Below are 20,241 nucleotides of genomic sequence, written 5' to 3'. Positions count from 1 at the left end.
AAAACGCAGCCGAGAGTGTCCATGTAATGGCTATTGCAATGAAATCTATATGAATGTCATCAGTGTCAAGTATATGTCTATATGACATGTAACATTGCGTGGCAAAGTCATTGTCCGAGAAGTGTTTCTCACTAACGTAGTCACGAGGCGTCAGTTCGCAATATCATTCCTATGTATGGCACGAGCCCCACTTCCAACTTCACCGGGTCACTAGGAACTGTTAAGGTAACTACCTTCTCCTTGCACGATGCGTAACCACTATTTCAGTTTGGCGCAACACATTTCTGCTTCATCCTGAAGAAGCACAGCTCCAATTCTACAAAGTTTTCTTTGTCACGGCGTAAAAAGCGCGCGCAAACAATCAGCGCTGCCGTTCCGATGCACTGAAGCTACTGAGAGCTCTTAAGAGATAAAATTATGAAAGCTTGTGGGGAACATTCCCTCTCAGGGTCAACCACGTGTGTGTGCCCACACAATGCAAGCAAAGAGCCAGAGGTGCGTGCACGCGGCAGACGACGTCTGTTCCAGAGCCATTACAGGTAGCTGTTTTCAAACGCTTTGCGGACCGTAAGTCTGGCAGTATTCATTAGTAACTGCCGCTGAAATATCTGTCACATACATTTGTCTATGGTACACACAAAAATTTCAGGAACTTTGCAGTGTACGAGACACTATGATGATTTCTAAAAGATGGCAACATGCCGAAAGCGTCATCTCTCGAGCTTTGGCGTAAACCGCATCACTCCGTGACTATCATTTCTCCGTGGGATAAGATAACAACAGGTCTGTAGAAAGACAGTGGGGAGATTTTGTTAGAAAAGCTCCTCAACCTGTACGCAAAGTGTCTCTGATGGGGATGATACCAGAATCTTGGAAAGATGCCAACATCATCTTAATTTTTGAGAAAAGAGATGTCAAAGATTTGGAAAGTTACAAGTCGATCAGCTTTCTACCTGTTGTCTACAAGTTACAGTCGACTCTCATTATTTCAAACTCGAAGGGACATATGAATTCTGTTTGAATTATCAGAAGTTCAGAGATATGTGACTATGTGTGAGGTCACAACACACATTATGATTATCCAATGAATTTATCAGATATAAAACTTGAGCATTTTAAACCTCAACTGCACAAAATGAACAGGAAGCAAAGGTATAAAGTTCACAAATTTATTAGCCTTTACTGGTGATCACGCCTTTTAAAGAAATCGTGAATTGCCAACAGCTCCTTTGCTATATGTGCCTTCTGCACAAAGCTCTCTGTACCAGTTGAGAAGCATCACGGTTTACCATGCTTGTGCTTTGTTTAAAACATTTGTTTACTGGGAAAGCATTCTTAGTTGAAGGCCTGAGGTGCTTACTTTTCATTCTTAAACTGGTAGTATTGTATGAGCACGCAGATTTTTAAATATTAGTGGGAAGGCAGCAGATATTTTCTGGTATGAAACCGCAAGAAGTATGAATTACCCGAATGATAGAGTTTGAATTAGGATGCATTCAAATACATCGAAAGAATAGAGGGCCAACAAAAAAATCAAACTTTGTTTGAATTAACCGAATGTATGAATTATCAGAATTTTAATTCTTCACAAAAATAGTGGGTGATAGAATTAAGACATCAGGGTTCAACCAACCAAAGCACCAAACAGGATTTCGTACAGGCTACTCCTCAATAGACCATATTCATACTATCAATCAGTTATACTAGAAAATGCGCGAAATACAACCAACTCCTTTCATAGATTATGAGAAGACATTTGACTCAGTCAAAACATTAGCAGTGATGCAGGCAGAACGGAATGAGGGCATCGACAAATCCTACATAAACGTAGTGCAAGAAATCTAGGGCGGCTCCACAGCAACCATAGTTATCCATAAAGAAAGCGACAAAATTCTAATAAAGGTCAATGTAACAGGGTGCCTCGATTTCTCCAATGCTAATCATCATGTGTTTACAGAATGTATTCAGAGCCCTAGAATTTGAAGAGTTTGGAATAATAGTTGATGAAGAGTGTCTTAGCAACCTGCAATTCACTGATGACTTTGCATTGAAGAGTAATTCGGGGACGAATTACAGCTCATCATCACTAAACTCGACACAAAAAGCAGAAGAGTGGCGCAAAATGCATATCACGAAGAAAGGGGAACAGAACAGAAGAGAGAGAAGCGCCGAGAGAACAGCGCTTTGCGATATGTGGCGAGACATTAAAAGTTGTAAAGGAATACATCTACTTACGACAGGTAGTAACCACAGAGTCGAACCATGAGAGTCAAATAACTCTAATAATGTACATGAGATGAGGACATTCAGCAATAGTTATCAAACAATGAATGGTAGTCTACCATAATTTCTTAAAACTGAATTTTACAGTCGAACTTCGATATATCGAACGGCACGGCAATCGCGAAATAGTTTGATATATCCAGAATTCGATATAAAAAAATCACGAAAAAAATGCGCCAACAGCTTGCTGAAAACAACCAACGAACCGTTCAAGCGGGGTGCAGTAAAAGCACACTTGAAGATTCAAACATAGTATTTATTGTGTTGGTTTAAAATATTGAAACAGAGTAGCCTGCTTTTTGTTGGCCATGGCGTGTTTGACGACTGTGACCTCAATATAGTCCAGGCGATCCATAAGTGAAAGGCCAGTGCCTTCAATCGCGCCGCAGTGACGGCGCACAAGGGCCAAGGCAGCTACGACCTCAGCTGATGGTGGGAGCGGGGCACCATCAGCGCTTGCGGGATCCACCTCGGCAGAGTATTCATTTGGCTGCTCAGCAGTAGCTTCGGCAACAATCTCCACATCCGGGAGCTCCGCCAGGAGCTCCGCCGTTGGGAGCTCACGACGAACAGTGCGCGAACAGTGCGCGATAGGCCTGTCCAATGCCTCCTCTGGAAAGATGCCTGAGGAATGGCTCCCGCTCTCAGCGGAGTTGGCCTGCCTTCAGTTTTAAACAAGCTCCGCATGGTGGCGCTCGCGACCAACACTATTATCATGGCGACGGGCAGTACCAGCCAGTATCTAAAAACGTTGGTACCAGGTAAGCGTTCTTTGTATGCGGCCCATAGGGGCGCGCCAGTTGAGAGTTGTTCGAGACCTGCAACTGTGCACCAGTATTTCGGAGGCTATGCAAAGTATTGTGTTGTTGCACCGTCCGCCACAGGTGACGCTAGCGACCGAGAACAATTTCAAAATGAAAGAGAGAAATAGTGTGGCAGCTGTTTTTTTCCTATGCAGCAGGCATCTTCCTAGAGGACGCGTCGGCCTGTCACGCACCACAGGCCAACTCCTAACAGTGCGCGACAGGCCTAACTCCAAATGCACGAACACTGCGAGCACAACGACCGATGCCTGCCGATGCTACGGGGGAGGAGCTTGCAACAGGTGCGCAGTGTGCCGTTGACACCATAGAGACTGCAACGACTGCAAGCTGCAAAGCTGCGGCGTGAGTCCGGGTGTAAAGCGCGCACATGGCTCGCCCATGCTGGCTTGCCTGACTGGTGGTGGTGGTGGTAGTGGTTAGAAGGAAGAGAAAAAAGGCACCTAATTTCTGTCTGCCTTCAGGCGACACGGCGCAGTGCCTTATAGGGGTGGGGAGAAGGAGGGATAGAAAGAATAGAAGGAAAATAGACGAAGAAGAAGACAGGCAAGCGACGGAAAAAGAAGGAGATAGGAAAGTGGGGATCCAGTCGAAGCAGTCCAAGGGCGGGGTGCCACAATGCGAGAGCTTCACGGCGTCAGAAGACCGCGGAGGGCGAACCAGTCGGCGGGAGCTACGCTGGCGTTGGAGATCGCGAGGGCACAACCGTCCAGCTTGAAATCCTGCGAGCGAATCCCGCCCGACTGCTTTCCCTTTCCTGGCGGCAGCGCGGGCCGCATCCGAGACAGTCATCTGCGTCCTTTCTCTCCTATACTTTCCTCCTCAATTCATGAGTGACCTGTTCTAACAATCATGTGAGTACGACCACACAGTGTTCGACCAACCTTCTCACCTGTCGATGTCAGGCTAACGTGAATAGAAGAACGTGCCAAGTGCATGGCAATTTCTATACAATCATTCACTCATCACACAACCTAATATTCATTAGTCTGTATATCACACAACCTAATATTCATTAGTCTGTATGATGCGACACCGTTACTCTAAACAGCACTCTGCACTGGTTCTCCATGTGTTCTTGACAAGTGCTTAATAGAAGCGCGTAATATTAGAAGTCCGCAAACCGATCTAATTGGGAGTAAGAACGTAACACTATAATTAATCTGGTGGTCCAGGTAAACTCTAAGAAAGAGTTTCCAGCGACGTTAAGTCAAATTGTTGCTCAAATGAACGGTTACAAAGATAGGAGTAGTAGTCTACTCTGCTTCATGTACCCTGTGCAAAATGGCACAGGACTGCTGCATATATTACAGGCGTCACTAGGGCATACTTGTGTTAATTGTGTAACGGCAAAGTCGTCGTCGAATTCTTACCCGCAAAATCAGCACTCGCGCATGCAAGCACTGTGCAGCACATATTTTCTTGTTCAGAGGCCTGTCTGTGTCTGTGATCGAAGAACTTTGCTGTTGGTGATACATACCTTGCAGTGATTTTTTCCCGCAGAATGAATTTCGGCAGAAGTATCAATTACTCGCACATCGGATACATGTCGGAAGACCGGATTGGTCAAGTCTGTTTCGTGAGTGGCAGACGGTATACCAAAGGTGAGTTTTTGCAGTCATTCTCTTTTCCTATCCTTGTGAGCCCACAAGAGCTTTTAGTTTTAAAATTCGGCACGTCGCACATTGAAAATATGTTATAAAAATTCCGGCTCCAGCAGCACAGCACCAAACTCTAAACCATATTTTAGGCAAGACGGCTATACAATCGATTATTGTATATGTTTTTGTTTTATTGCCATGAGCTCCGAATAAACAAAGATGCGAATATAAAAACTCTTCACCGCCGATCTACTCGTTCCAAGCATCAAAACAAAAAAAATATTGAAGGAATATTTCCATAAAACAACAGCCTTTAAAAGTTAATTTTTTCCGTGTGCTTTCACTAACTGAAATGCTCTGCCTGGGCATTTGATAAACTGCGAAAATGTTCAGCCGTTCAAAGCAAAACCTAAACACCGGCGTCCCACGTGACTTTCATCTTTTTTTTTCTCCTTGTTTTGTATTATTTCTTGAAATATTATCATGGTATGCTTATGATCAAGGCTTTGTATTCTGACACACTGCTGATTTTGTTGCCCCGGTATAAGATGGTTCTTTCTTTATTTATTTCTTTTTTGTGTTTTTATGAGCAGATGCTTGTCATCATTGCTGCTGTGTTTCTTTTTCGTTTTTTTGTTTTGCATGCGTGCACGTGGAATCGCTCTAATTGTGTAAGTACAGGCGTTTCACTTTTCTCGAACGTGTAGCTATGCGTGGTATGTTTTCTTTTTTGTTTCATTTCTATGTGTTTCTTTTTATGTATCACCCACCCCTGCCTAAGGTCTCCTGTACGAGGCTGGAAGTATTTGTGAAATAAAATAAATAATAAATAAATATGTTTGTGCTGGCAGGCAACTCAACAAGGTGCTATCACTAAAGTATGGACTGCACGTAAACTGGTGACAATATTATGACAGGCAACCTGCAAAGTGGTTTTGTACAACATGGTTACTTCTGTTTTCATTTGTTCTATGACAAACATGAATGAGTTCTGTTGCAAAACTTTGACAAGAAGATTGGTAAGAGTGAACGTGCTCACACATTACCTACCAAGTACCTAAATTATTGTGGCTTTAAATAGTTTTAGCATCAACATTGAAGTGTGTGCTGTGTAACTCATCCTAAAATGCAACACCTCTTGATATCTGAGCAAACTTCAATTTAATGCAAGTTACTAGTGCCCTTATACGTCACGAGTGGCTGCTTGCAGGGCTAGGTCATTTCAACTCGTGTAAGAGCGCGAAAAACAGAACAGAACCATGAATGAGAGAAATTGTAAACAGTGATGATTTTCAACTGTTTTTTTTACTTACGATAATGATGTATGCCTTATTTTAGTGCTTACATTTGATTGAAGCACTATAGCAGGTGAGGAAAAGCTATTCTATTTGTTCAATATGCTGGTATGTGTTTCTATTTTGTATAATAATCTAGCTCAGCAGCCAAGTTTTTTCGCTCACTTTTTGCAGCGACATTGTCAAACATACATTTTTCTGCTAGTATGTTTTGCTAGCTGCACGCTTCTGTACTGTGTTCCACAGAGCCAGGCTGCCCTAGCTGCTCCCTTAGCATTTAGTGGTATATCTGAAAGCTTTTCTTGTTGTCATATTGCAAGTTAATTAGTGCTACCTTGACTCTTGCAAACACTCACACAACCACTTGAGAAAAACTCACGACACTCAGCGCTTACTATCAACTGTTTACTGCTCCTAAATGACCTGCTTAGATGCGCACAGAACAATCTGCAAAGGCAACAATGAACAGAGCTGCGCACGCATAAAGCCTTCAACGTGCAGTGTACATAGTGCCATCACACAAGGAACAAGTAAAATTTTTAAGAAGATAATACGAAGAGCAGATAAACCAGCTAGAATCACTTACTCCTTGAGTCTAGAAAAGGTATTTCCTGTTGATGTGACCCTAAAGATGGCTCGCTGACACAGACATTCTTCATTTTTTTTTCAATAGAGTATGCTTACAGCAGCAGACGTGCAGATAAATTCAAGCTTCTCCCAAGAACCTGCATATCTGTAAATCGTGGTTCACAGCCACATGCGGCACTATGTGCCACAAGATGTGCGTAGTTATGCTCGCTTTCCTTAACCTTTGGCGTAGACGCCATAAGCCGGTAATTTAGGCATCACTCGTTAAGCCGATGTAGACGTTTCCGCTGGATAAAATAATGGAGTATACAACTCCCATGGAACTTTTAACGAAGGAAATGCTCATGTGTTTTCAGGCAACTATGTCTCTTGCTATTGCAAACGTGCTGACACAACTTGGCTAGGTTTACTGGTGCCGAAAAGAGCACAGCCACACCATGCCATGAGCGACCTTCTTAAGGTTATTTATTTATTTATTTATTTAATAATACTGCCAATCTCATCAGAGATTATAGCAGAGAAAGCATATGAAAACGAGTATTTGTTTACACAGATTCATATTGATAGAAAACACAAAAAAGCCGGTATTACAAAATGACATGCAAATCATAGGTTATACATTGCCATTAAAGAACACGCAATCAAACAATTTTAGCAATAGCAAAACAAAATCATGAACTAGGTTATCCTTAAAAATTGACTGCAAAAAGATAATGCATGCATTTGTAATATGGGGTAGGGAAAACAAATAGGCATTCTTATTAAACAACTTATTCAAATAATTTTATGAACAATAAACTAATCGAAAAACATGTCACTTGAAAATAATAATCATAAAAAATAAAACTTTTGTATTAGCAATATGACACTGACTCGTTTATTTTGTTTATTGATGATGTGATGTTAGTGCGATTTGGGAGGCAAGCGATTCGCTTTCAATCGCAGCTCTAAACTTGTTTATGGATAATTCAGTGCTTAAGGTGGGTTTCAGCGAGTTCCAATCTTTAATAGTTGGAGGAAAAAATGAGTATTTAAAGCAATTAGTGTTAGAATAGTATTCTACAAGAGTATGGGAATGATTATGACGGGTTAATCTACCGTGAAAAAAAGATAGATACCTTGAGATATCTATTTTTATCATGTTGTGGAGTAATTGAATCATTAGCTTTTGTCTTGTTAGTTTTGTTCAGTTTTGTAGTGTTAAAATGCTAGCGTTATTGAGTAGGTGCGTCGGTTAGTCCGTCAGTCTATACTTGCTAAAAATACACCTTATTGCTGTTCTTTGAACCGCTTCTATTTTATAAATCTGCTGGTGGGTACAGTCGCCGACCGATTTTCCGGACTCCAAAAATTCGGACTTATTGGATATTCCGGACTTTATAAATGCACCGTCAGGGATCCCATAAAGCTAATGCATTGTTTCGACCGATTTTTCGGGCGAATTTGCCCCTGAAAGTTCGATGTTTCGGACTAAATCGCTCGTTTTGTGCCACGCCCCAAGCCATTGTGAACGCCGCCATGTTGGATTTTCTGTCGGCTTGGCTAAGCTTGATCTTCTGATGCTTTTCCTGCCTCCGAGATTGGAATGCGCACGCCATATTTTAAGTTTCGGAGGCCGTGTTTGCTTTTTAAAAGACGCGGTGATGGATGCCGTTTTTTCGTCTTCGGTCAGCACTATCGTCATCACATCGCATGGGGAGTAGGCGAAAGAAGGATTCTCTACCTGTTACAATGACATTTAAAGACTTCACTCGTGCGGACGACGACATTGTTTCGTGCGCGGAGGCCACTGACGACGAAATTCTTCGCCAGGTTGTCCCGGAGCCGGAGAGCGGCTCGGATGACGACAACGACGACCGCCCGCAGCCGTCGGCGGCGGAGATCGCCAACGCGGTGACAATTTTGTCGAGCGTTTATGGCGACGATGTCACCTTGGCGCAAATACGGGCAAACCAAATTGCCTCCAAGCGTAGTTTGAGGCAAGGCAGCATCAAGGACTTTTTTAAACCAGCCTGATGCAATAAACTTCAGATTTTTGGCGAAAACGAATTTTTCGGACTGTTCGATTTTTCGTACTTTTTTTCGGTCCCCGCCAGGTCCGAAAAATCGGTCGGCGACTGTATATGGAAACCAGACAGGGCTGGAATAATCTAATACAGATCTGACGAGGGTAGTATAAACTATTAGTTTTGTATTTGGTGGTGCGAGTTTAAGACGTCTTTTCAATAAAAATAGTCTTTTTATGGCTGTGCTAGTAATATTATCAATGTGGCTATCCCATCTGAGGTTGTTTGAAATCGTTATTCCTAGATATTTGTGGCTAGAGACTGTGGCTAAGGGGCAGTTGTCAATCATGTAAGAAAAGTTGGACCTGTGTTTTTTGCGAGTCATTGTTATGGAGACACATTTACTAATATTGAGGGACATTTGCAATTTTGGCACCACATGTGTACGTCTTCTAGTGCTTGGTTAGGAATTTGGTGATCTGTAGAAGATTAATTTCCTGGTAAAATACGCAGTCATCTGCAAAAAGCCTTAGTTTTATTTCAGTTGAGAGGGGCAGATCTATAATGAATATTGTGAATATTATTGGTGCTAAGACGCTAGCCTGTGGCAAGCCTGACATGACGGCTGCTATTCTAGAGTTGGTGTCCTGTAACTGTACAAATTGTGAGCGATTGGTTAAGTAATACTTAATCCAGTGATTATTGATGCTATCTTCAAGAGTAACTTCCAATTTACTTTTTAATTTTGTATGAGAAACACAATCAAATGTCTTTAAAAAGTCTAAGAAGTTGAGGTCAATTTGTTTATGGTTATCAATGAACTTGGCTGCATCGTGTATTAATTCTAAAAGTTGAGTAACCATTGAGAAGCCTTTTCGGAAACCGTGTTGTACAGAAGACAAGATATTATTTTTTCTAAGTAAATACTTATGTATTTCAATAGCATATGTTCTAACAATTTACACACAGAACAAGTTAGTGATATTGGCCTGTAATTTGAAACCATGGTTTTGCTGCCTGCTTTGTGTATTGGTATAATTTTTGCGGTTTTTCATACTGCGGGGATAGTGCATGATTGCAGTGATTTATTAAAGATTACACATAAATATTTAGCTACCCATTCTGCATACTTTTTAAGAAAGAGTTTTGATATGTTGTCAGGTTCTGGGCTCTTCTTGATATCGATATTTACAAGTAGATTGAGCAAGCCTTGCTCGGTAATTGTCAAGGCTTCTATTGGTGAATGGTCTGAAGATTGTATGGGTGGTAAGATTCCGTAATCTATGGTAAAAACTGATTGAAAGTAATCATTGAAGGAGTTGGCGAGATCATTGTTGTCAGATGAACGCATAAGCTCATCATCTTTTTTGGAATGCGGGAAGTATCTTTGCAAAGTAATTATTTTTAGCATCTTTTAGTTTACTTGTCATATCGCTAACAGCTACAGTCAGATAGGGTCTACTTAGAATAGTTGGTGTCATGTTCAGTTTTTTCTTTAGCCGTTTTACCTTTCATTTCGCATGTATCACGTCACGTGTTATCCAGGGGTTTAGTCGCCCAGTTTTTTTCTTTTTGATCGGTACGTAGCATTTAATGCATGATGTCACGATGCTTGTACATCTACTCCAAAGTGTTTCGATGTCAATGGATATGTTATCTGTAAGTGATACGAATGAAACATATTCAAAAGCAAGACAATCGATTATGCTTGTGTTGTCAGCATGGGTAAAGTCAGAATAATAAAGCGACGCCTGTTGATGAGATTTATAGTCATTTACATCTACAGTGCAATAAATTAGAATATGATCTGAGATGCCCTCCATTATTTCCATTGTAGTAGTTTCTTGCGGTAAATGATCACTTAAAAAAACTAAATCAAGAATGTTCAACGATGTGCATGTACTCGCGTAGGTTGGGTCAATATCTGATGTAAATTGAAACTGAGCATGAGATCACATATCAATTGCGAGCTACCAGACTTGAAATGCATAGCTTGCCAGTCTATTTCTGGCAAATTAAAATCACCCAGAAGGATTAGACTGGCATTTCGTACATGACTCTGCATATAACTACAAAGTGAAATAATGACGTCACTAGAAGCAGATGGGCTACGCACCCAGAAGGATTAGTCTGGCATTTGATACATGACTCTGCATATAACTACAATGTGAAATAATGACGTCACTAGAAGCAGATGGGCTACGGTATACACAACCCACAGTGATGGCATGTGAACCTATGGATAATCTGCAAAATATTGCTTCTACACCTTCAGCTTCTGGAAGAACCTTGAAAGGAATTTTTTATTGACAAAAATGATGTGCCACCACCACGCATGGGCCGGTCTTTCCGTATTATCGCGTAGTTGGGGCTGCCTATTTCCTGATTATGAATGTCACTTGACAGCCAAGTTTCGGTAACTCCTACAAAATTGGGTTCTAGTTCCAGTAATAAAGATTTAAGCAAATTAGATTTGTTCAGTATACTACGTGCATTTAGATTGATGAAGGTTACTTTTTTTTTGCGGGGTCGTATCTTCTGCAGTTCGTCTTTCTGTTTTTTTTTGTTTTGCAGGGGCATTTGCGCCATGGCTCACTGAAACGGCTTTATTATTTTCGTCATCCCAGGAAAATATTTCACCATTAATCCACAGCTTGTCATAGCTTAATGACACCTTTTCTCCTGCTTCTTTTCTCGATTTACCAAAATTCTATAATTTTTTTCTTATGCCACGAATACGAGCTGAGAAGTCCTCACTTATGAAGTAATTGCTGCCTTTTAACTTGTAACAGTTCTGCAATACTGTTATTTTGTCGTGATGGTCAGCAAAATAATTCGCCTGCATTTGTTAGCTTTTGGCTTTCCTAGTCAATGTATCCTTTCTATGGCAACTGCCTCGGCTTTCAGAATGTTTTTGACGATACTGTCGTTCACTGTTTTATTCAAAGTGCCACTGTTTTCTTTCTCGCTTTCTGGAACACCATATATTATGAGGTTATTTCTTTTAGACCGATTCTCAAGATCGCCAATCAAAGTTCAAGTTTTCGAACCACTTCCTGTAGGGCACATAATCCGGTTTCGCAGTTTGCTATTTTGCTGTCTAGGGCACTAATATTGCAAAATGATATTGCAACATGATATTGCAACATAATATTGCAACATAATATAATGCAACATGAAAGAGCTTGTGCAGGTGCGGCATCACTTGAGGCTTGGGACCCGATGGATCCCAAGCAGTTCCTTCCCTTTGAGTTCCAAGTTTCATCTTCTTCAGTAGTGACTCGGCGACCGTGTTTATGAGTGACGAAGGGAAGCCCGCTGCCGTCAATGGGCTTATCTGACCATAAAAACTAGTACACATGTAGTGTGGACACGACTTAGTCAAAAAAGATTCCAGGAAAAGTGAAGCAATTCCTCTTTTGACTTTCTTATAGTGTGTAAACTGCCCCTTTTTTGCTCGAGGATGACAATACCAACAAAAGTGTTCACTATCCCGCACTAGGTTGAGGTCTAAAAACTGTAGACAGGTCTTTGTGGGTACCTCTGTTGGGAAACTAAGTCCGTTCCCAGATTCTTTCAAAACACTAAGCACAGCCTCAAAATAAGAACGCTCAACTTCATAGAAGGCAACTTTGGTACACACTATTCTCCAAGGACAACCACCCTCTGACATTTCGAAATTTAATCGGTGGCGGTATAGGGCACCGGTTTGTCTAAAAGAAATAATGAATTGTCCACATATCTAAAAATCTATAAGACCTTTCCCCACTTAAAAATTTAACCAACCTCCTATATACGACAGATAAAAAAGTGTCACATAAAACTGGGGCGACACAACTTCTTATACAGATCCCTTGTTGTTGTAGGTAGGGCTTGTGGTCAAAAGTAATAATAGTGACGTTAGGGCAAAATTTCAAAAGTGCTAAAAAAGTTCTCAAAAGACATGCTGGCGTTGTTGATAAAAGGAATGTCACCATTATCTTCTATGCACTTTTGGACCGAGGCCAAGAGCTTATCACGAGGAACAGAATAGAACAGGTCTTCGACATCTACTGAAAAAGCAAAGGAAACCATCTAGCCCAACAAACAACTTTTATCGAGCTATATTTCTTGTTGCAAAACGAAATATCAATTTCAGTTTTGATTTCCTTTTAACAATGGTAGTTTCAGGTGACAAAATGACTGTTAATAGACCACGTTTTCATTCTGTCAGCATAGAAAGCCTTACACAGTTAAAGGCTGTCTCTATGGCAAGATTATAGGCACCAAAAAAGTGATCTCTCAGGCTAAATTAGGATTATATACATTAGAAAGGAATTATATTTTCCAAAATCTAATGCAACATTACAAATAGCAACGAAAGCATGATCGTGAAAGGCAGCAATTTATGTAAAGTAGAAACCTATTGTAATACTCTGCCCTTACGCGTTCCTTAGACAGTGTGGTGGGTTCCAAAAATTGTGTAGGGCCCCAGTGTGATGCGTGCGCTAGAAGACGACTATGAAGACACTGGGGCTCGTGCACGACTAAGACTGAACACTGCGTGGCAGCCCGCAGAGACGCTTCTCGCAGACCTCCCATCCATGTTGCAGTGTGGTCCACACGCAGCAAGCCCTGCCCACCTAAAGCACTACCGGCAGCTCCATGCGTTCACAGCCTTGGCCGGCATCGGGCCTCTAGTGCACGAGGAGCTAAGGCATAGAAGGCTTAGTGTAAAGCAGCCGGCCTAGTTAACAGACTTCGATTTCTTCGTATGGTACACCACACAAAAATGCCAGGCCTGCGTGGAAGGCGCAGCACATGTCACAGCGAAAGCTAGGAGCGCGGCCTTTCAGAGCCTTTTCTAAACACTCAATAACTGCTGCATTCACACTTGCTTGATACACACTGCGGCATTATTATTAGAAATTTTTGTGTAGGGAGGCTGGCATTCGCTATGCTATTTTTCGTCATTCTTCTGAAAAGCGTGGCATGTGCTAAACATTTGCAAAAAGGTTTCATGCCAATTGTTCGTGCAGTGGCTGATGACGAGTGTTATCACATTGATGCAGCACAGCACATCACACAGCAGCGGCATCGGTGCTCTAGTGCACGAGGAGCTAGAGCGAAGAAAAGGAGGATGAGACTCAGTATAAAACAGATCAGCATCGCGGCTTTAGTGGGCTTTATGGCGCCTGAAGTGGGTATGCGCCACAGTTAACAGGTAAAGAAGAACAAGCTTTTTTCAATGGTTTGGAGCATTGGATGACCCACTCGTTATGCTATTCATAGTGTGCAACGACTGCTTGTTCTTGCACTTTGTAACGCTTTATAAGTCATTTAAATTTAATTTGTTTGCTTTGCCGATATCAAGGCTGCATAAAGCAAGTTTGCCAAGAAGTCCCAATGACTGGCGTAGCTCAGTCGTAGAATACTGGGCTGGCACCCAGCAGGCCCAAGTTCGAACCCCACTGTGTCTTGTTGTTACGTTTTGTTTTCCTAATTTTGAGCATTGTGTTTACGGACACAGGCAGCGGGGGAGGCGGCGGCAGACAACTACGGGAGCGCTTGACCAAAGTTTCGATCTCATAATAGCTTCGGCTCTAATAAATAACCTTGGGAGAGGTAACGGCACTGCACGATTGAAGAAAAATGTGCTGATTCACACTCATTTCCATTACCACGGCAAATTTTATGGGCAGCACAATCACACCAATGAACGTCGCATTTCAAAACTAGTTCAAACGGAATATCTCCTACATCCACATGGCTTGGACAGGTGCGACGAGGAAACGAACGCGGGAAATGTTTCCATGCAGAGTTCAGTCACCAACGCTCACTTCACTATGTAGTGCATGCGCAGTATGGTGCAAAAGAGCCTGAAATGTGATGGCTGCATCATTACTTAGAACTCGAAAAAACACTCTGTGCAAAATATGCCCTCACTCATTTACCATGTCCGAGTCATGGGGACCATGTTGGATTGTATGAGAATTGATTATTCGCAAAAGTTTAGTCGATTAAGTGAATAAAAGAAAATGCACACCTCGGTACACGATTTAATAATTAATCATTCGTTCATATCACCATCCTTCAACCGGGAAGTCTTAGTTCAGACAGTGACTGTACTGTTGTGCGCACCTCATTCAATGAAAACCGAGACGCGCAGGAACACATGATCACCTAAATAATGTAACAGGCAGACGATTAGGCCAAGGAAAACATCGGCGGGAATTATTGGTGGTTTCTAAACTGTATTATAAGTTTCTCACTTACATTGAAACAAAGTAATCTAGAAATTCAGCTCTCTGTCCGTGGGGTTCGCACCAGCAACCTTCAAATCGTGCGTTGGGTGCTCTACCGTTCGAACTACAATGTGGAGTGTACTTCTTTGCCCACTTTCTTTCTGTTTTCTTTTTTTTGTATAGGACACTGTTTGTATCCGATACCAGCGGCGCCCTTGAATTAGGCCTTTCGGACAACTTCTCTAAACACTGAATAATTTAAGCGGAGGAAGCTACTTACGAGGCTCGGTCTACATCATGGGTCTCAAGCTCTCCTCAGCCTGCAGGCCGCTGTCACGCAATTTACTCTCGCAAGGGCCGGGGCCGCGAAGGATGTTGAAGTGGAAAGGATAGGGGTAATTATTACTGATTGTCAGCACACGCGGCCACTTTTCTGATACCACACCTTTATTCAGATCTCATATATAATTATGTGGCTCACTATTGAAGGTAATTTGACGCCAGTATTTTAAGATCTCTATGCCGATCTCCAAAACTTCTATAATCTGTACGTGGACGCTGAAATACAATTTTTTTTCACGGTTATATTTGAACACATGGTGACCACACAGAGTCCTTCGCTGAAACAATGCTTTGAATCAGTGATGCTTGTGCATATGAATAATATACTTATTAAGATAATTTAATGTGGCGCGAAGACAATCATGTGCAGGCTGCGGGCCGCAAACGAGAGGTTGGGAGGCCGCGTGGTTGAGACCCCTGGTCTACGTGCTCAGATCCCCAATGAGTTTACAACATTGCTAGAACCGCTTGACTGAATGATGAAGTTTGAACTATGGTAACCGTACACTGAATTCGATACCCCTGACGAAACCTGGCTAGACATACACCGAAAAGTGTCCTTCACAGCGGGCATGAAGGACAGCTTACCAGACCTATTGTAGAAATTATTAGCTAAGTACACGACTTCCGCCACAGAGCACACTATGCGGCATACTGCGTGGTTTCAAAATGAATGTGCTCACGCAAACTACACACTGGGCAATACTATGTATGCAAAAATAGACGTCTTGTAATTGTGCACCAATTCCTGGCTATGTGTTTTGCTGCAGTCTAAAGTGGAAATAATGATTACCCGAGTACTCTGACTGTGAGTGCGTTTTGCGCTAAGGAATTCGTGATTGTATGAAAGTGATTTTATAATAGCTGTGTGTCTTGACCTATTATTTCACTTGGGGCAAGTTTTTATTTTTATATTTTTTTCATATTGTCAGCACATAAGCCAATACAGGAGTTGGGGCTACATAACTCTCATGTACAAACGTAGTACATGCTAAAACAATTTTAACACGGAACAATCAAGAATCACACAACGTATCAAAATAGGAAAACAAAAATACAAAATCCTATTAGAAAGCATTCCGTACAGCTCACTGGTATATATAAAATAACAGGTTCGAATACATCCCGTATACGTCACCAAAGAAATAGTGCATTGAACATGTTCAGGCAACGGGTAACCGAAAACAAGACATTTGAAGGGTGAACAAATGCTAAAGCAATACAAATTGTTCACAACTATTCAGACAAAGCCTTTTCAAAACTTTGTAGATTGGAACATTCGACTATGTTTTGAGGTAACCGATTCTAATCATTAATACTCCGAACTAAAGAAAGACTGGTTGAATAAATATGTTCTGTAGTTGATTGGTGTAATATGTTTCAAATTTTTTGTCATGGATGAAGTAGTTTTCTCTAGTACGATGTGTTCATCTAGGCTAACCCTGAAATCTCTGTTCAGTATGCGAAAAAAGAATATCAGTCGATTAAGTTGCAATTTTAGTTTCACCGTCATTATTTCAATTTTCTCTCTGAGCTTGCTGATAGACTGTGTTCTTCAATACAAGTTTGAAATGAACCGTAAGGCTTTATCTTCCCAGACAACACAAACACAACCTCAGGACGTTGTCAGTATGCCTCCGTGAGGACAATATGACGCCCTCAGAATGTCCTCTTAAGGTACTAGAATGGCACTAATCCCGTCTCCTTGTCCATACACATAACAACTTCAGTACATCTTCAAAACAACACTTCAGGACTTTTTCAGTATCTTTTCGGAAGAACGATTGTGTGGCCGGTTCTATACTGTGGGCAGTGATACTACTTAGGATTTACTTGTTTTCATGATATTTCTATACATCAAAAGAAAAACACCTGCGAGGTCTCATGTATATATACTGTATGAATCAAGAGAGGTGACAAAACAAACAAAGCCTATTGAGTGAAATTTATTTAACAGTAATTAATCGCAACTGACAGCTTTGTCAGGCATTCGAGTCCACGTGTAGTCTGAAAAAAAGAAAAACGGTATCAAGGCAGTCAACACAGCTCGATCAATCACGTTTGTACCCTTCCTCAAAAGTTTGACACAGTGTCCTCATCACCACGTGTATCATGCCCAATGCACTCACTAGTGTTAGAGACTCCGCTATGACAGCCTACCAGTACTTTCCCGAGGTTGGGCCATGTGTCAGATGCAGAAGTCGATCCTTTCACGTTGAGACCAAGCTGCTCTCAAGCACAATTGATCGCGATTCGCTGGTGTTCCAGGCTGCTTCGTATCACACCTCGCCGCGGTCGGCTGGTGACAATACATCCATGATCAGTCTGAACGTTGAGCAGCTCAGTGCACCCATCAACACGGCAATTCACCTCCTGTCGTCACCTACGACTTAAACTCTCACACATATCTCACTTTCAACCATGCTCACAAACAACAAAGACACGCACCTTCACTAGTGCACAGCACCTTTTCTGACAGACCCCATTTTGACAATCAGTTGGCTTGGAATGGCTTGGCTACTTGACTATTCAGAATGATTAGTGGTTGCCAGCTGCTAGTTTGTTATTACGCGCTACAGCGGCGTATAATGACTAATTCAAGGCTGTGGCATTTAAGAACACACTGTTTCAAATGTACATTTTACAATACCAGGTTCGATACCCAATATGATTAAGTACGCATGTCTCATTAAGCGTAATGCGTAATTTGAAAATTTTCTGCCAAAAAAGAAACAAACGAGGTGAAAATATACAATAACTTTATGACTGTATGAAACAAACGCGTGGAGAAAGTTTTCACATATGAAATGCATTTACTTGATGCACAAAGGTTTTGAGGAATTATATCTAAGTGCTCAGTGCAATGCTTTTGTAAAAAGCATTGCACTGATCCTTGATCACCAAAAGCTCTTTGACAGGACCTTTTCCGGACCAATTGTTGTCCTCAAAAAGCACTCGAACAGACGTTTCCGGATCAAACCAGCTTGTGTCGTCCTCAGTAAGCACTGAGATCAATGAGAACTGTGCGAGGACTATTGTACTATATGAGGACGACCTCAGGACATCGAATGTTGTCCGGGTTGTATACGCTCACATTTTAATGTGTTAGCTTTAGTGTAAGGTTCCCATATATGACTTGCGCAGGTCAGCGCTGGAAGAATAATCATTTTATGTGCCATTTCATTAGCCTCTGGAGTGGCATTGTGCAGTTTTGATCGCAACGACCGAAGTTTGCGCATGGCTCTATTATAAACATTATCAACCTGTACTAACCAGTTCATGTGCAAGGCGAATGCTTAGGTATTTGATATCTTTTGCTTCAGTTAGGATCGCCCCTTTAATTCTGTTCAATGTATATGCGTCTGTTCGTAATTGGGAATAAGCCCTTCGCCAGAATATGTGCCTGCGAGTTGAATATGCTACTAGGTGGAGCAATTGGGTGATCACGGTGTGATTTACGGCCGCTTCGAATGTAACAAAATGAGACCCCAGCCTCGGCTGCGCGACTTGAAAAGTCACGCTTGCGCAGAAAGGACAGCATTAAACGTTATTCACCTCTTCTTCCACATATTTCGGCTGCAGAGCACCGAAACATTGATTGATTTAAGCCTCCATTCCGTTTTGGCTGATTCTGTGCGTCATAGTTGCCCACATTGTAGGTTACTTCTATTTTTTTAGTTAATTTTCTCCAGTGTTAATATTTTGTTAGGCGTCATCGAGCTGCCGTTACCAGCTTTTTAGCACAACGTCGCATGCTCAATCCTCGGCAGAACTGGTCGCAGCATGGTAATGTCTACATAGGTGAAAGAAATCTCCGGTATAATAATAAGGCATGCACGTTCAAGAAACAGTGATTTCCAAAAAAAAAGATAGGTTGTCTAGAATCTTTGAATTATAGCCATTGTATTTCTTTGTTGTGCAATTTCGTCAATTATTAAAAAAACAATTACATAAACAAAACTCACAGCCGAATTTTCACAAACTTCGGACAGTTGATGTCTTACTTAGGTTACATATTTTTAGGACAGCCGCACCCCATTATTAGGCTGTAATCCATAAAAACTAACAACAACGCTACGTTGATTTGCTTCGGGACAGGTAAGCTTCCAATGGCCTAACGATATTTCACAGCCACAGCGCTTTTCTTTTGTCATTACCTGTGTGGCCTGTCACTATATATGTCGTTCAACAAATGTGGCAGAAGGAGCTTTATTGCCAGAATTTCGCGCAACTTTGCAGTATGCATAAATAAAAATAAACACTTTCGCGTCAATTCCCAGGCAAAAGGTGGCCGTCTTTTCGTGCGGGCCGGCTTCGCTTAACAAGGAAATCAAGAAGCACTGTCACATCGCCACCCTGGCGGGCCACAGATTCGCCTTCTACAAGGAGAGCTTCGCGTGAGAGACTGCTTGGATGGGCTTCGCGTGCCGGCTGCACTTCCCAGTCATTGCTTGTGATACTCGCTGTTTGCGCTGTGCTGTCTTCATAGAAGTGACCTGAACTTTGATCGCCGGTAACTCAAGCCTTTTTCCCGTTGTGCATCGGACTGTGAAGAACGACCAGCAAGTGCCTCTGCAAGTGAAAAGGTCGCATACGAGATGCATCGGCCCCGTACGTTTTCACGAGTGACGACTTCCGGGTCGTTTGAATTTTCCTTCCGAGACATTCTGTTATTTGTTGTTGACTGCTGTGTTGTGCCTGATATCAACTGCTCTGTTTATTTATTTGATAGTTGATGTTACCGGCAGTGCCCCCCGCTTTTGCGCGTTAATACTTACGTTTGTTTTAAGCAAGAGAGTTCCTTTGTTTTTGAATACCAGAGCTATGTCGTTTTTTTATGAATAAAAATGAGTCCCTGATTTGAGACATGTTATTTTGCAGTGAGTGTCTGTGTCGTTCTTTGTCACAGAGTATTAGACACAGACACAGAAAAAAAGAGGCAGAGGTTGAGCCGTAACAGTTTACTACCCTAAAAAACTACTACTTTATTAAAAAGTTCGGGGTGGCGATGGGGTGAAATAGTACGATACAATTTTCGTATTGATCATCCTAACCCTTAGATATTGGTCAGTGTTTCGGAG

The 20,241-nt window shown here is 41.8% G+C and overlaps 1 protein-coding gene across 2 annotated transcripts in view; it reads left to right on the top strand.

Moving 5' to 3' along the window:
* The window catches only part of LOC119174110 (NADPH oxidase 4), a 261,285-nt gene extending 241,245 nt beyond the window's left edge, over positions 1–20,040 (top strand). Inside the window, exons 17-18 of one of the 2 annotated variants that reach the window (XM_037424916.2) lie at positions 4,608–4,708; positions 19,441–20,040. In XM_037424916.2, coding sequence (XP_037280813.2) covers positions 4,608–4,708; positions 19,441–19,561 — 222 coding nt within the window. In that variant the 3' untranslated portion in view covers positions 19,562–20,040. Of the gene's footprint in view, positions 1–448; positions 705–4,607; positions 4,709–19,440 lie in introns of those variants that run through there. The other variant, XM_075896203.1, reaches the window with a different exon arrangement.
* Positions 20,041–20,241: the final 201 nt, after the last annotated feature.

This window comes from Rhipicephalus microplus, chromosome 5 (assembly GCF_043290135.1).
Source record: "Rhipicephalus microplus isolate Deutch F79 chromosome 5, USDA_Rmic, whole genome shotgun sequence".
In the NCBI taxonomy this organism is placed as follows: Eukaryota; Metazoa; Arthropoda; class Arachnida; order Ixodida; family Ixodidae; genus Rhipicephalus; species Rhipicephalus microplus.
Note: the sequence above shows the minus strand (reverse complement) of the source record. Positions and strands in the feature narration are given on the sequence as shown.